At 31.9% G+C, this 15,409-nt stretch overlaps 1 protein-coding gene across 1 annotated transcript; it reads left to right on the plus strand.

Moving 5' to 3' along the window:
• The first annotated feature begins 13,313 nt into the window (after positions 1-13,313).
• Positions 13,314-13,732, plus strand: LOC149406530 (mini zinc finger protein 2-like). Its single transcript, XM_089626125.1, has one exon. It carries the CDS (start codon positions 13,399-13,401, stop codon positions 13,729-13,731), a length of 333 nt encoding a protein of 110 aa, XP_089482251.1. The 5' UTR covers positions 13,314-13,398; the 3' UTR covers position 13,732.
• The last annotated feature ends 1,677 nt before the right edge of the window (positions 13,733-15,409 follow it).

Genomic DNA, 15,409 nt, shown 5'->3' on the forward strand with positions numbered 1-15,409 from the left:
TTCTAGTGCGTAAGGGTATCTGGTGCGACATGTCGCACCTAAACGGGCATTGGGTGCGACATGTCGCGCCGGATACCTTTCCAGAAAACCAAAAATTTTGTTCATTTTAAGTGGTATCGGGTGTGACATGTCGCACCAAATACCAAAAGTTTCTCTCTCTCTCTCTCTCTCTCTCTCTCTCTCTCTCTCTCTCTCTCTCTCATTTTGGCGTCAGTGCTGGACGCGCTTTGCAAGCTCGGCGTCCTCGGAGACCTCATCGAAATCGACATCGCGTCGGAGAGCGAGGACGACAAGGACCGGGCAGAGAAATGCCGGCGACAATGGCCGAAGCTCCTGAAGAAGATCTGGGCGCTCGGGCCGCGGCGAAACGGCCCCAACATCCTCTTCACGCCAGACCCAGAAGAAGAACCCGGAGGCGGAGCGGCTACGTAGTTTCAGGGTTTCATCTTCTAATTTGTAATTTTTTTTTAATTAAAATAACGTATTAGGTACGACATGCCGCACTTAATTCTCGTTTTTTGAGATTTTTCTGAAGCCAAATAGGTGTCGGATGCGACAGGTCGCACCTAAAAGTGCACATAAAAATGCCGCACCTAATATGCAACACTTTTAGGTGCGACATGTCGCACCCGAAACCTTTAGTGACAGACTATTGAGTGCGACAATATCGCACCTAAAGTCGCTCCCGAAAAACTTTTTGGTGCGACATTCTGTCGCACCCGATGCCTATATTTGTAGTAGTGAATACAATTTTCTATTATATGTGAATCTTGAGTATGACAAAAATTAGGCATCCAGTTTGAGTATAAAAGAATTAGACATTTTCTCTCCATAATATTAAACTATTATTAGTCACAGTTTCCATTAGTTACCGTAAAGTTTCTTCTACATTTTACCTTTTTTTTGTCGCAATTTGTACGAGTCAGTCACAATTTTTTTTAGACGATCGACACGTAATTTCCATTGATATTTCAAACTTTGATTTAGACCCATCTATTTTTTACGTGCATGTCACTCTCGAATTATTTCTACAAATTAAAGTGAACATTCATCATTAATCCATTTTAATATTTTGTTTTCAGCACTTATTTTGCATCAAATTTAACAATTAAACAACTTAAAATAGATTTATGAGTTTAAGTAAATTGTTACTCATGTGAAGTAGTTTTGATGGGAAGTAAACTAGTTAGACTATATTCTAACCATAGAAATGCTAAATAAAAGTTTGAGAACATTAGTTTTTTTTAGAGATATATTATATTTTAATGATGAATTATAAAAATAAAAACAAGTTCTTTAAATTTTTAAATGTATTTTAAGTTGTTTAATTGTTTAGAAAACCATTAAAAATTAAAATACGTGGGGATTTTGCTTCAGAAGTTAATTTTATTTGACAACAAAAAATTAAAAGCCTTTGTATTAGATTCTAAACATAAGTATCTAATAATTAAGAAAAACAGTACAATTAAAACAAGATGTATGGGCTATGTTATGAGAGAGTTTTTCTTTATTTTAATATTTTAATTATAATTTTAATTACGAGATCTATTTATCCTGTCTAACAGTTTATTCTTGTGAAGTTATCTCAGTAATCTCACCCTGCCAGCGTAAAGGATCATATTCCAACAATAATAGCAATTAAAATTCTTTATTTTGTGTTATATTGGGATTAAATGAACATAAATGTACATAGTTCCCTCCAGTTTTTCATTTTCCCAAAAGTAGTCTTTATAATGATAAGATGGGTTGCTATATGGCATCAATTTCCACAAAACGCTTGTTGTTGTATCAATGGGGGGTTTTCTTTTTGCAAGTATATTAATGGGGTTAATTTAGTTATCGAGACTTACATATACTTCTAGAACAAGGCTGGAAAAAACTGTATGAGAAATTTCAGGACTAAAAGGTCAATAGCGTTCGTGACATTTGGGGTATATAATTATATATATATATAGCTATAATATGACTTATGAACACATAGAGGAGAAGATCGGTGCAATTTTTGAGGTGTTTGAAATTGCAGAACTAGTTCTAGTGCCACCTTTAAATGCATCCACATGATTGTCCTAATTCGGTGCTTAAAGAGACAACTCACATGTCATTGGACAATAAAAGAACACATCTAATACTTGACAAAAAAAAAGATATATATATATATATATATATATATATATTTATAATAATAATAATAATAATAATAATAATAATAATAATAATAATAATAATAATAATAATAATAAAAACATAGCTAGCGGGAAAAAGAAAGAGTATTTGCAAAGGCGTTTCATTTAATATGGGAAAAATTCCAAAAATAACCTTTTTAAGTATAATATTTTGAAAATAATACTTATTTTAAATCCCTTTAAAAAATAACATTTTTTAAAGGATAATCTAGCAACGTAGCCAATCTCAAAAATGGTTTTAAGAATCTAGTCAACATTTGATAAATTTTGTAATTTAGTCATTTAAAGAAATTAATGGTTAGAAAATATCAGAAATACACTTATGAAGCATAAATCATAGAAACCAACTACTCGCCAACGTTTCAGCCAACAAAAATTTAAAGTAAACTTAGTCAGTTAAAAATTTCATAGTCCACGCTTGAGATTTAAATTTCAAAAATTTAAAAGACAATTCATCAATAAAATTTAAATTAAAATATAATAGGTAACCGTGCAAATATAACTATCTCATTTTCTCTTTCTTCTAAGTTACCAATAGTTCTCTTTCTAACGCGTGATTTTTCATCTTCCTAAACGAAGGATAAAAATGGCGGCTGTGTTTTAGGTTTCAAAAATGACGACATTGTTTTATACGAGAGAAAATATTAGTTTACTTTTAATTAATTGCATGCTCAACATTGTTTAGCTTATGTTACTACGCATCTCCACATAACGATTTTTACTTCAAAGAAGGTGCAACAAAAATCGAATAGGTAAGTCGTTCACAATGGTTTATTTATGTAAAATCATATTCTTGGTAAGCATGTAATTAAAAAATAAAACGAATATTAACCGAAATAAATCATGAAAACTTGATATCGCGAGTAAAATAAACAGAGATTAACTAAAATTAAACCAAAAAACTTGATATCGTATGTAAAATAAACTAATATCAACAAAAATTACCCGATTGCCTACTATAACCGATTTTTCCTATATTCAAAATAACAAATCATAACTAATCCCTAATTAAGGAGATTTCAATGTTAAAAGATATTAATGTAAAAATCAACATAGAAAGTCAATAAAAATCAAATAAATGATTCAGTGCAAGTAATTGGAATACAAATTAGAAAATAAAATATTACGATTTAATGGCTTTAACGTGTACATATTCTTGACTATATGGCTGCGCTAAACGTTGGCTACATGTCAACCAATTTTAAAACAAATGATAATTATGTAATTTGATATATGAATAATAATTATACGTCATCAATTTTGGCTACATTTGAAACTTAGTCGAAATGTTGGCTAGATCGCAATTTTAACGTTTCAAGTGACTTAGTCCGTGTAATTTTTCTTTTCTTTGTAAACAATAATTTTCAGTATAAAAGAAGTTTTTCCAAAAAAAAAAAAAATAACTGTAAATATAAAAAATAAAAACTTTAAATACAATATTTTTTTGAGATGAAGTACAGAAACGGCTATAGAAGCAATTACCACTTTAAGATTCAATTTTTCTAGGCCCAATAATATTGAAGTTTAGGCTTTCCATTTAATTAGGCCCAATAACATGGAAGGTCATTCAATTTCGCTGTCCCTTTCGTTTGACATGTTTGAAATGGTCCTCCTAATCATGTTAATGCCTACATATGTGTATTGTTTCGTTCTGTATCGACCGTTTGTGTCAGTTTAACATTGTTTTTTTAATAAGAGACTTTTCATTATAACATTTAGAATATTTAGTACAGATAGGGAGGCAAAGGCAGATGGAGCCCTGAATTTCTAAAATTATATTTGACCTATTTTTATTTATATTTTTAGTATAAAATTGTATGATTTTTTTTTTTTTTTTTTTTTTTTTTTTTTTTTTTTTCATATTTGTCCCTCTTGGAAAAAACTTCTTACATATCCCTTAACTTTTTATAATTTTTTTTATAGTTTTATTAAATACGCACCCGCTTGAGTTCAATTTTTGACTCCATCATTAAGTACATACACCATACTTTTTACCAAGTAAGATTAAGACATCAAGTTAAATAATATGTAAAACTGGAATCGAAAGCTTCCTAGCAAAAGAATACAACAAAACACACAATTTAGATCAACTCCGTTCACATCCAAAAATCTTTTGAAATTTTGAATTAACACACATGAAGTCCACCCACTAAAAGAAAGGAGGTCCAAGTACACGAATGACCAAAACTCCAACAAATAACATGAAACATGGTTGCTCCAACTTTTGAATAAAAGACCCACAATTCGCTTGTAGAAATAACTATCGCGGACATTGAAATTTCTTTGAATATTTTAATTTCTACTATCATGTGAAAACGAACTTATGCGGAAAAAACATTGTCGCCACAAGGGACAAACCTAGGATTTTAATTTAGGAAGAGCTAATAAATAAAATAGTGTAGACTAATGGGCAATTTTAGTATAATTTGTGTTTGGTCAATAAACTAAAGCTAACTTTTGAACAAATTATATCCAGGGGTTAAAACACTCAACCAATTTACTTATGTGATTTCGTGTCTGGTTGCCATTAAGCCTTAAATCACTCGATCAGGAGAGTTCAATTATGTATTTGCAAATCCTTTTATTCACGGATTATACTTTAGACTCCAAAAATATAAGTACATAAAAATACGTTTATCTATTAACAAAATGAATCAAAGAGCCTCAGAATATGAACTTGAAATCTATGATCTCTTTAGGATTTAGATTAATTACCATAGTGGCCACCATAATTACTTCGATTCGTGTGTCGTAATGGTCCGTGAAATGGTTCATCTAGCTAATCAAATTAAGTATGTCCAAATTGTGTATGGACTATCTACACAACATGTATAGCGCTTTAGTACATTAATTAAAACTTCTAATCACTACATGAAATCAGCTTCTGATCATTTAATTTTTTTTAATACTTATTTTATTAACTTCAAATAAATGCTATAATGATCAAATATTCTTCTTATAGGCAACAAAACCAAACAGAATGTCACCGCTTAGTTCATCTGCGAATGACCAATAGACGGGCCGTGGCTGTCCATGGATGGTCGAGAGTCGGCGTTGGGTGCTCCATAGGCCGAGCTCGAGTGTGTTTGGTTTGTGGCTAATGCCGACGCGCATTCACGATGGTCAAATGAATCTAAGGGCTAAGTCTTGCACATGTGTGCCATGGGCGGGCCATAATGGCTCAAACCTGATCCTTGGATTTGGGACATGCCTCGATCCTTAATTTTGTTTTTGGGCCCCAAATCATGTCTTTATGTCATTTTTTCGGGTAAGAGGGTCGTTTTTCCTTGACATGAAAATGAAGATATAATAACACTTTGAGATCTCAACACATGGTCATTTATCGTTAAATCGAGGCTTGTTTCAAAGTGTAATAACTAATAAGATTGGAAGACACTGAAATCATAACGCTCATCCAACTCAGATCCATCACTTGTTTGTCAAATTTCTAGCGACAACAAAAGTAACAAAATTTAATTTTCACAATGGTAACAAAATTCACCGGACGTAAAATTTTTAATCACACATAGTAGTTTTTGCTTTAGCTTATTTACCCCTCGCTATACTCTAGCTTGTTGAAATAACAATAAATAAATAAAAAGCTATTCTAAAGCGCCTTTCACATCTTGCAAATTTACTTCTATATATATGATTACATTATTTACCCAATTTTCACATGACTTGAGCTTAATTTTTTTACATAATATAAATTAATAATTGTGGAAGAGTAGACAAGCTGTACTGGTCCAATTTTGTGACGGATCTTGCTCCGTTTGGACCAAAAATTTGTTAGCATATATTGGAATACGATCCTCTTTGCCAGGTTGCATCGACTTGTTAACACCAAATTTGCCTTATTTAATCTAACATTTCTATTTTTATCTTTTTAAATTATTGACCATAATAATGACAAGTGATTATTATTCCCCTTCTTTTCCAATATTGTATGGCCGTCTTTAAATTACGCTGTTAGCATCATAGTTTGGAAAAAAAAAATGAAATGTGTGATTAAGATATAAGAATGCTTAAGATGCTTTATCAAGGACCCCAAAACACGTAATAAAAAACCCTTTATATTAGGGTATCTTAAACAGGGTCGGGTTGGTGAGACGCAAAAAAGGGTGTTCCCTTTCATAATCTTCTCATAACATAATCATATGCTTAAAGTCCCAATCAACCCTCAATTTAATCCTTTATTTCTAAATTTTTTTTTTTGTTTATTTTATTACAGGAGTAAGTGGGTTAAAGTCTATCTGACAATCTTCAAGAAAATAGACATGATTTTTAAAAATTAAATGAAAGTTAATTTTCTTTTAAAAATTTAAATGCAGTTTATTTCTTTTACGCGCAGTTATTAATAAAATACACCACGTATCATAAATAAATCTTTACTAGTATTAAAACAATCTTCGTGGAGACCTTCATATATTGATATTAAAATTTCCTTAAGAATGATGGTCTAAAATCTTAAATTTTGCAATTTTTAGACTCGATTAAGATAGAAGTTTAAAGATAAGAAGACCAATTTAATATCCACATAACCCCCATATGATATCCATATAATCTCTCTAGTTCGTTGGAAAATTAAAAAACCATATATTCATGGTTATGCGCCACTTATATCATCCCGATCCTGGCTCATCTATTACAAATGTAGTATTTATCACATGGAGTCAAAATCTTTATAAACTTTTTTTGAATGCACATTCTACTTTCAACTCTATAGACATTATAATGAATACCAATCCTAGGAAGAATTATTAGGTATGCTGAGTTTCAGAGGTATAATGTTTTGCTAATTTCTTAACCGTTAACTGAATTGCTGGTAAATGTTAATTGCCGATTAAAATAAATTCGTTTTCAGACTAAAATCGCCTCTCTTTCTCTAAAAAAAAGTGTAATTTTTTAAACTAGCAAGTTGGTTGTAAATAGACGACGAATATATCCATAAATTATGACAAAAATGATAAATTCTTTTGTAATTTTGTTGACAAATGCAATCATCCGTCTCTCTGTTATTCAATGTCTTTAAAACTAAAACTAATGAGCCAAGCCTTAAACCACTTCGTCGAGTAAACCATAATAAACAGAAAAAATATACATTTAATGAGTTTAAAGCTAGCTTGATCTATTAACTAGAGAATTCTACCTTATTATGCCTGATATTGAAAACATTATCCTACTATTAACTAGCATTTATATATATACACACACACATGTATATATAAATATATATATATATATATATATATATATATATATATATATGTAACTACCGGATATGTTGGGTAGAAATACTTAGCTTTCTGATCTAGGCCTAAGAGGAGAAAATGATATGACAATGTGTTAGTATTTAGTTCAATTTTGGTACACATAGAGCTGTAAAGCTATTACATTGCATGAGCTAAACTGTAACAAATATGGCAAACAGATTGAAGTATGATATAAATACGTGCTTGTATAGTCTCATTCCAATATCACAATATCATCGTTACCCTAAGGTACCACTACATGTGGAATTTTAGTTTTTCAAATGGTTAGGCACCTCTCTCTCTCTCTCTCTCTCTCTCTCTCTCAATGATAGGCGTGCATGTTGATTAATATTTTCAAAAAAATTGACAGCAGATTAATATTGTAATTGTTTATGGATACCTTGAATATGGTGGTTAATTATGTCATTTTTTTATTGATTTAAATTTCGTTCAAACCCTAATTAATAAAATAACATTTTCTTATGTTAATATATCAAACTGAGATGACTGAAATTAATTGATTGACTAAAACAACTAAAATATCTTTTAACTTGAGTGGAGACATATTTCTAATAAGGAGATGAAATTTAACAAAAACACATGCCTAAAAATTGAATTTTTATTTTATTTCATATAATGATGGTTTGGGAATATACTCAACCAGAAAAAATTGATATATATATATATATATATATATATATATATATATATAATATTTTAAATCTGCCACTGAAATTTCAACCAAAACTCTAAACAGTTGCTATACTTTCCGTTGAGAACTATAATTAAATTAAATAACACCATCCAATACAATCTATTTATAACGAAAAAAAAAAGAAGGGAAGAAAATGAAATGGAAAACGCGGTTGGCATGCATTTCAATATAGTTCTATATATATACATATATATATATATATATATATATATATATTTATTACAGACGTCTTAAATGTAGAAAATTTACTATATATGTTCCGGTCTCTCCCACATTGCTACCAATCTTTCTACACCTATGGCAAAGTGTAAAGCCACGTCTGCATGTTTCAAACATTATTGATCTATCGTGGTCTTTCTATCAAATGGTGAAAAAGGTAGTTTGTTTTGAGATGTTTTTCCTCAACTTAATTTCGGCAATAGAAGTTCGGTTACTTTAACCAAGTAATATTTTATGTCAGGTGTGTTAATTGTTAACTCAGCTTATAGAAAATAAAAAATAAACTGAATTCGTAATGAGAATATGCTTAGGCGAAAGAAAATTAAGTGGCTAGAACTAAAAGCTCCTATTATTCAATTAAACATCACTAAAAAGGCCTTTAACCAATAATATTAGGGATGAAACAAAAGAATTTTTAACACTAGAGAACTTTATAGTCACATCAAATACAGTCACCATCATCATTATAATAAGTTGTGACTAATTATATATTATTTATGGTTATTTTTGTTAATTTACTAAACGGTGTCACTCAAATCCTCATTTTCTTGCTATTTTTTGGAAGTGCTGTAACATGATAATTTTCTAGTTTTAGTTAATATGGTAGTTTGTTAATGCAATAATTATATACTCCTATGTGGCTATACTGTCTATTGATGAAGAAAATACAATCGCTACCAAAAAAAAAAAGTGAGTATTTTGCAGTTTACCATTGCTCAAAAGCAGTTTTTATTTTTTTGTAATTCTCTCAATCCGATTAAATGATCATAATTGAGAATTATTAATAATAATGATTTAAAGTATGCTACTATAGAGAGAAAAGAAAAAGAGCTATTCGAAGTTGTGGAATTTTATCTCCTTATGTGGTCGTTATTAAATATGGGGATGTCACCCATGCTCATATATATATATATATATATATATATATATATATATATATATATATATATATATATTTCAGTATTAAATCAATATTTAATATTCTGAAGGAATAAAAAAAATGTATCTTCTTTATGCCCTAAATTGACTAACATTATCTTTCATGGTACTAGCTTGTTCTATTTACTATGTAATGTTTCATTTACATCTCCCAAACAAGATCTTTCCTTTGTTAATTTGTCAGTGCGTATGTAAGGGATAGATCGATTATGTCTCTTATTTATCTCCCTCTCGTGTTAGTGTTTTTACGCACCTAGTGCTTAAGTATTATAAATTATAATGGTTGGAATATTTTCTTATTAATACAATTAGACGACAGAATTTGTAGAAGTTAAGCTCTCCTAATTACCTTTTGGTCAGATCAATTTCTATCAACTCATCTGAATTATGCTGATCTAGTCACGCGACAAATCATCATATGGCTTTTAAGTATTCAATGAATATTATTTCCACTAATTAAATTAAACTGCTCACATGTAAGTTTTTGTCAAGAATCTCAAATTAAAAAGTAAATGAAAATAAACAAGGATTTATAACGTCAATTGTTTTGGGATAGTACTTAACCGTTTTTACCGGGCATTAATTAAAATAGTTATAAAAGTATATACTGCGAAAATTTTCAAATTATAGTATTGCTCATATATATAATGATTAGTTCAGACCGTGTATGTGATCATTAGTTGTACGTGTAGGATAAAATATTCGGTGCTTTCGTTTCTTCTCTTATCTATAATAAAGTAAAGCTAACATTGTCGAATTAAATGGTTGAAAATCCGTACGTTTATACATACAATAGTATATACACAAAATAGTACGTCATTTCTTTTCTTAATTTCAATTGAATAAAGCCATTATTTAGTTGATCCCGAATCTTGATGAGTTATATCTATCTATTACAAAGAGTTCAAATAGACAGTAAGTAAGATTTATAAATATTAATAGATAAGATAGTACGTGCAAAGTGATAGCTTTATATATCAATCGCATCCAACCTAAGATTATGAAGAACACGAGTGAAGATTGATTTGATAAATTAAGTGGAAAGATGTCACGGCCAAATATATATACAAAATCAAGTTTTAGCAGTGATTACATAGCTCCAACTAATGCATTGCATGATATATATGTGTGTGTATATATATATATATATACACACATATATATAGGGTAATCAAACTAAGTAGCCTCCTGAAAATAGCCAATTTATTTTTAGCCAACGTTCTGTAAATAAGTGGTAAATAGCCAGGAGGATTTATTTACAACAAAAATTGGCCGAGACTACCCTTCCAACCGTTCCCGCCCATTAACATGCTGAAAATAAAACATTTAATACAAAATATTCTGATATAACCGCCCATTAATGTCATTAAGATTATTAATTAAGATCATTAAGAGAGAAGAAAGAAGAAAGAGAGCCGAGAGAGAGAGAACCGAGAAAGAGAGATCGAGAGATCGGTGGCTGCGACACAGGTGAGAGCGGCCGCGAGGAGCCGCGAAAAGGCGAAGGCGGCCAGGGCGGAGTGTCCGCGGTGGAGGCCGAGATGAGGCGCCTCCGCGTCCAGTCCGACCAGTGGAGGAAGGCCGCGGAGGCGGCTGCGGCCATGCTCTCCGGCGCCGGCGACAAGATCTTAGACAGGGCGGGGTCCTTGGACTACAACAGCCCCGGGCCCGCACCCAAGTTCGGCTCCATATTCGGGGACGACGCAGCGCCCGAGGACGACGATGACTTGCTGAAGATGAAAAACGGTAACGTGCTCAAGAAGATTGGGGTGCTTTGGAAGAAGCCGCACCAGAAATAACAGGGGTTTTTTTTTTAATATTTTAGAGAAGATCAGTGATGTGGTAGAGATGATGAATGAACTGGCCGTTTGTGGGATGGGTTTTTTTTTTTTTTTTAGAGCCACTTGATGTTTTATATGAATTGTTTGTGTAGTTATTTTGAAAAAAAAAAGAGGTCTTTCTCTGAATGTGAAACACGCTGGGAATCAAGTTCATTCATGTTCCTGGAACGCATGTGCAAATCGATAATTTCTTGCTGAGAGAAGTTTATGGTTTTTTTTTTTTAAATACAGTATGTTCGTGTAAAAAGATAGCCTATTTACAGTATGTTCGTGTAAATAGATAGCCTATTTACAGTATGTTCATGTAAATACGAAGCTTATTTACAGTATATTCACTGTAAATACAAAGCCTATTTACAGTGTATTCGTGTAAATAAACTGAAAAATTCTGGAAATATTTTGAGCACGAAAATTCTGGAAATTATGAATATATGGAAGACAAAATAATATCAATGAATGAAGAATTAATTCGAAATTAATTACCTAATGAATTGCAACGAAAATAGAAACTAATTACCTAAAGTCAACGTTGAAAATTTCCAAAAACATAACAATAAATGGTCTATTAATTTTCAAAATCTGCAGGAAATTTCAAATTTCAAATTTGAAAACTTCCCTATTCGGTTTCTGCGAATTAAATAAGGGCAAAAGTGTAAACCTAATTTAATTAATAAGCTGTCACGTAAGCAATACGGCTATTTACAGCATATTAACGAAAGGTTGACCAATTTTAAATTGCTACACTTTCCATGGCTTAAACAGCCAATTATTTGATATATATATATATATATATATATATATATATATATATATATATATATATCATATTGGCACAGAAGGGTTGGCAAGTTTAGCTATCAGATTTCAGAATTATATCTATTTATATAATATGTGTAAATATATATTTATATTATAGGGGAAGCCAGACAATTGTTGTTGGCATCGTATCAGCGAACCCCACAAAACCTGCCATTAGTATCAACTAATGGGTCCACAGATGTATATTAGGTTTTGAAAAGCAAAAGCTTAGCTGGTTATTCTATATTAAATCAATCAGTTTGAAAGAGAAAAAGTCCCCATTTCGAAATCCATATAGCATAACACATTCAGGGTTTGCCTTATGTGCAGAAGAATCGCCTTTATTCCATACTAACACATATATAGGACTTGTGGGGTAGTTGGACGGTCAATTCTCAACGAATATTTTTGTTCTAATTTTCATCACTTCACTTATTGGTGTGTATAGTATATTTGAGGTAAAATCATTTCTTTCTCTTTTAAAATTTAGGGTCCAGCAGCTATATAGCTCAATAGAACTTAAGTTTTTACAAAATAGCACAAGTTTACCAAGTACATGCAAAATGGCCAATAAAGACAGGATTAAAATTAATGAAGACATGATTAAATTTAATGAATGCGAGATTAAAATTAATGAAGGCAAGATTAAATTTAATGACAATCTGAAAATCAACGGATCCAGCCGTCTTTTCATGTGCATCAGATCCGGCACCGCAGACGAGGATCTAAAGCAGAACTGGAACAGCTCCTTCTTCGGTGACGCGATTCTTGCGTCCTCGACGGTCGCGTCGTTCCCGATCGCTCCGACGACGGCGGCGGAACCGGATCGCTGCGGGAGAAGACTCGACGGTCTTAGGACACCTTCTTCGAAGACGATTCTCCGAGCAGCGTCGTCGCCGGAGACGGCGATGATGGAGACGGCGAGGGCGGCGAGATCGTGGAGGGAGTGGTGGTCGAGGAGAACGAAGCTGATTCCGCCGATGAGGACGAAGCCAATTCCGCCGGTGGCGAGAGTGAAGCCGATTCAATCCTCTTTCTCTAGTTAAAGTTTTTGAGAGATGGCTATTTTACCAAACAAATGAAACTATGACTATTTAACTAAAGAATTAATTTGAATTGGTCATTTCATACTAATTTTCCTAAAATTTATTTGTCAAAGACTACATGTGATATATAAATATATATATATATATATATATATAATATTACATTCTCCCATATGGTAAAAACAATGAATTTAATTATCACATAAATCAGTGATGACTATAGGTGTATAAATTAATAATAGTAATAGTACTCTAGTAAAAAGTTAGGTCAGACGACTCAATCTCTCTCCTAGCCTAATAAAATACAACACACTCATACACAACTTTACACATTGCTATAAATATAGATCTAGGGCTAGGGCTTGACCACAAAGAATAACCTCTCTCTCTCTCTCTCTCTAGGCTATGAGGAAGAGACAAGTGGTGGTGAGAAGATCGTCGTCATCGTCGGAAGAGGCGATGAGAAGAGCGGCGGCGGCAGAGGCGGCGGCGGGGCGAGGAGCGATGATCAGATACGGCGAGTGTCAGAAGAATCACGCGGCGGGGGTGGGGGGATACGCTGTGGACGGATGCAGGGAATTTATGGCGAGCGGCGAGGAAGGGACCACCGCTGCTCTCGCCTGCGCCGCCTGTGGCTGTCACCGGAACTTCCACCGGAGAGAACCTGACGCCGGCGCCAATCACCACCGCGAGGTAGATTGCGAGTGCTCTTCTTCACCTTCTTCTAATGGAGTTTAACTGTTTAAGAAAGAAAAGAAAAAAAGATATATGTTAAGTATGTATGTGGTCATGGGAGATAATATATTTTATGGTTAGGCTTTTTTGTGTGTTTTCTTCATTAAGTTGTAATGATACTGAGCGTGTGTCTGTCTTTTTTTTTTTTTCTTTTTTTTCTTTTTTTTTTTCCCTTTTGTTGTGATTGTGATTAATTTTTGTGTTTTTTTGTTTTTTGTTTTTTACTTTCTTTTCTTGGTTTGATGACAATGTTTTGATATATTATTTCTACTTTGTTCTGAGATTGGAATATATAGTAACAATATAAAAGAAGTTCTTACTTCTTACACCTCTTCGCATGGTTTAATGAAATCAGAAAGGATTTTGGAGAATTTTGTAGGGATTTGATGGCATAAATTTTAGTTTTGAAGAGAGTGTCTCTGGTTGTTTGTATTTAAGGATTAATAACTCCGGAAATTGACTGTTTCAAAAAACATTAATAAATGTGTGTTTAATAAGTATTGTCTAGATATTAGTTCAAGAGAAATAAAATGGCACCATCTACCACGTTGAGTAATTATTTTTAGAAATATTTCATATTTACAAGCGGACCACATAGGTAATCTAGTATCTTGTTGATGGTCAAACTTGCCATGTGGATTAACTTATTATCGATTGATAATTCATAAATAAACACATTTTGATTACATTGAAATTCAAGATCAATTTATATGCCTGCAGAATCTACTCGAAGCTAAAATATATATATATATATATATATATATATATATATATGTATGTATATATATTTCCTTCTCTTGAACGAAAAAAAAAATCCAACTAAAGCAATCAGGCCTCTATTTGAAAGTATAAATTTGAAGGCCATTCTTCATAGTGCAACTTCGCATTATTTCAAGGCTTAAGACTGATAATTAATAAACATAAATTATTTAATGTGAAGTCTAATCACTCTTAAAGTGAGATTAAAGGCCCACATATTTCTAATCATGCCGGGTTGTTATAATGGAGAGGTTCTTTGGCCATTCAAAAAGGGATTTAAAAGCTTAAACCGAAAGAATAATACCCACTTATATATATTCTCAGATGCTAGAGATATGTGTTGATAATACCACTTTTCTTGTTATAGGCCAAGCGCTTCATCGATCTATAAGCACTAGAAAAAACTAACGTTTAATTAACAGATTATTTAGTGTAAATATTGAGCTAAGATGAGATAACTAGAAATGCTTATTAGGGGCTAATTGGAAAAACTAATTCTTAGGGAGGCTAGAGCTAATGTAAAATAACTTTTAAAAAAAAAAAGCAGTAAAAAATCTACGATTTAGAACTATTTCTGGATTAAAGTTGTGATCCATAAACTGATAGTTAATTATGGTTGATGTCATGAAATTTCTTTCGTATATAATGTATGTCAGTCGAAATATCTATATGATACAGAATATATAATCAGGGTAGTGCACGAGGAATTATCTATTCTCTGATGACCATATGGGATATTAGATACGTTGCATGTGAAGTGTTATATTAAAAATGTGGTCAAGTTAGGTGTTTTGAATATTGAGTGGGAACAAACGTTCTGGTATACATTGCAGTTATATCTGTTACACGTCAATTATAAAACTCAATAGAAATATATATAATAAAGAAATAAATAAAAACGCATACACACTAAGAATCTAAG

Source organism: Urtica dioica, chromosome 1 (assembly GCF_054948205.1).
Source record: "Urtica dioica subsp. dioica isolate 48M chromosome 1, U.dioica_male_clone48M_v1_H2, whole genome shotgun sequence".
NCBI lineage: Eukaryota > Viridiplantae > Streptophyta > Magnoliopsida > Rosales > Urticaceae > Urtica > Urtica dioica.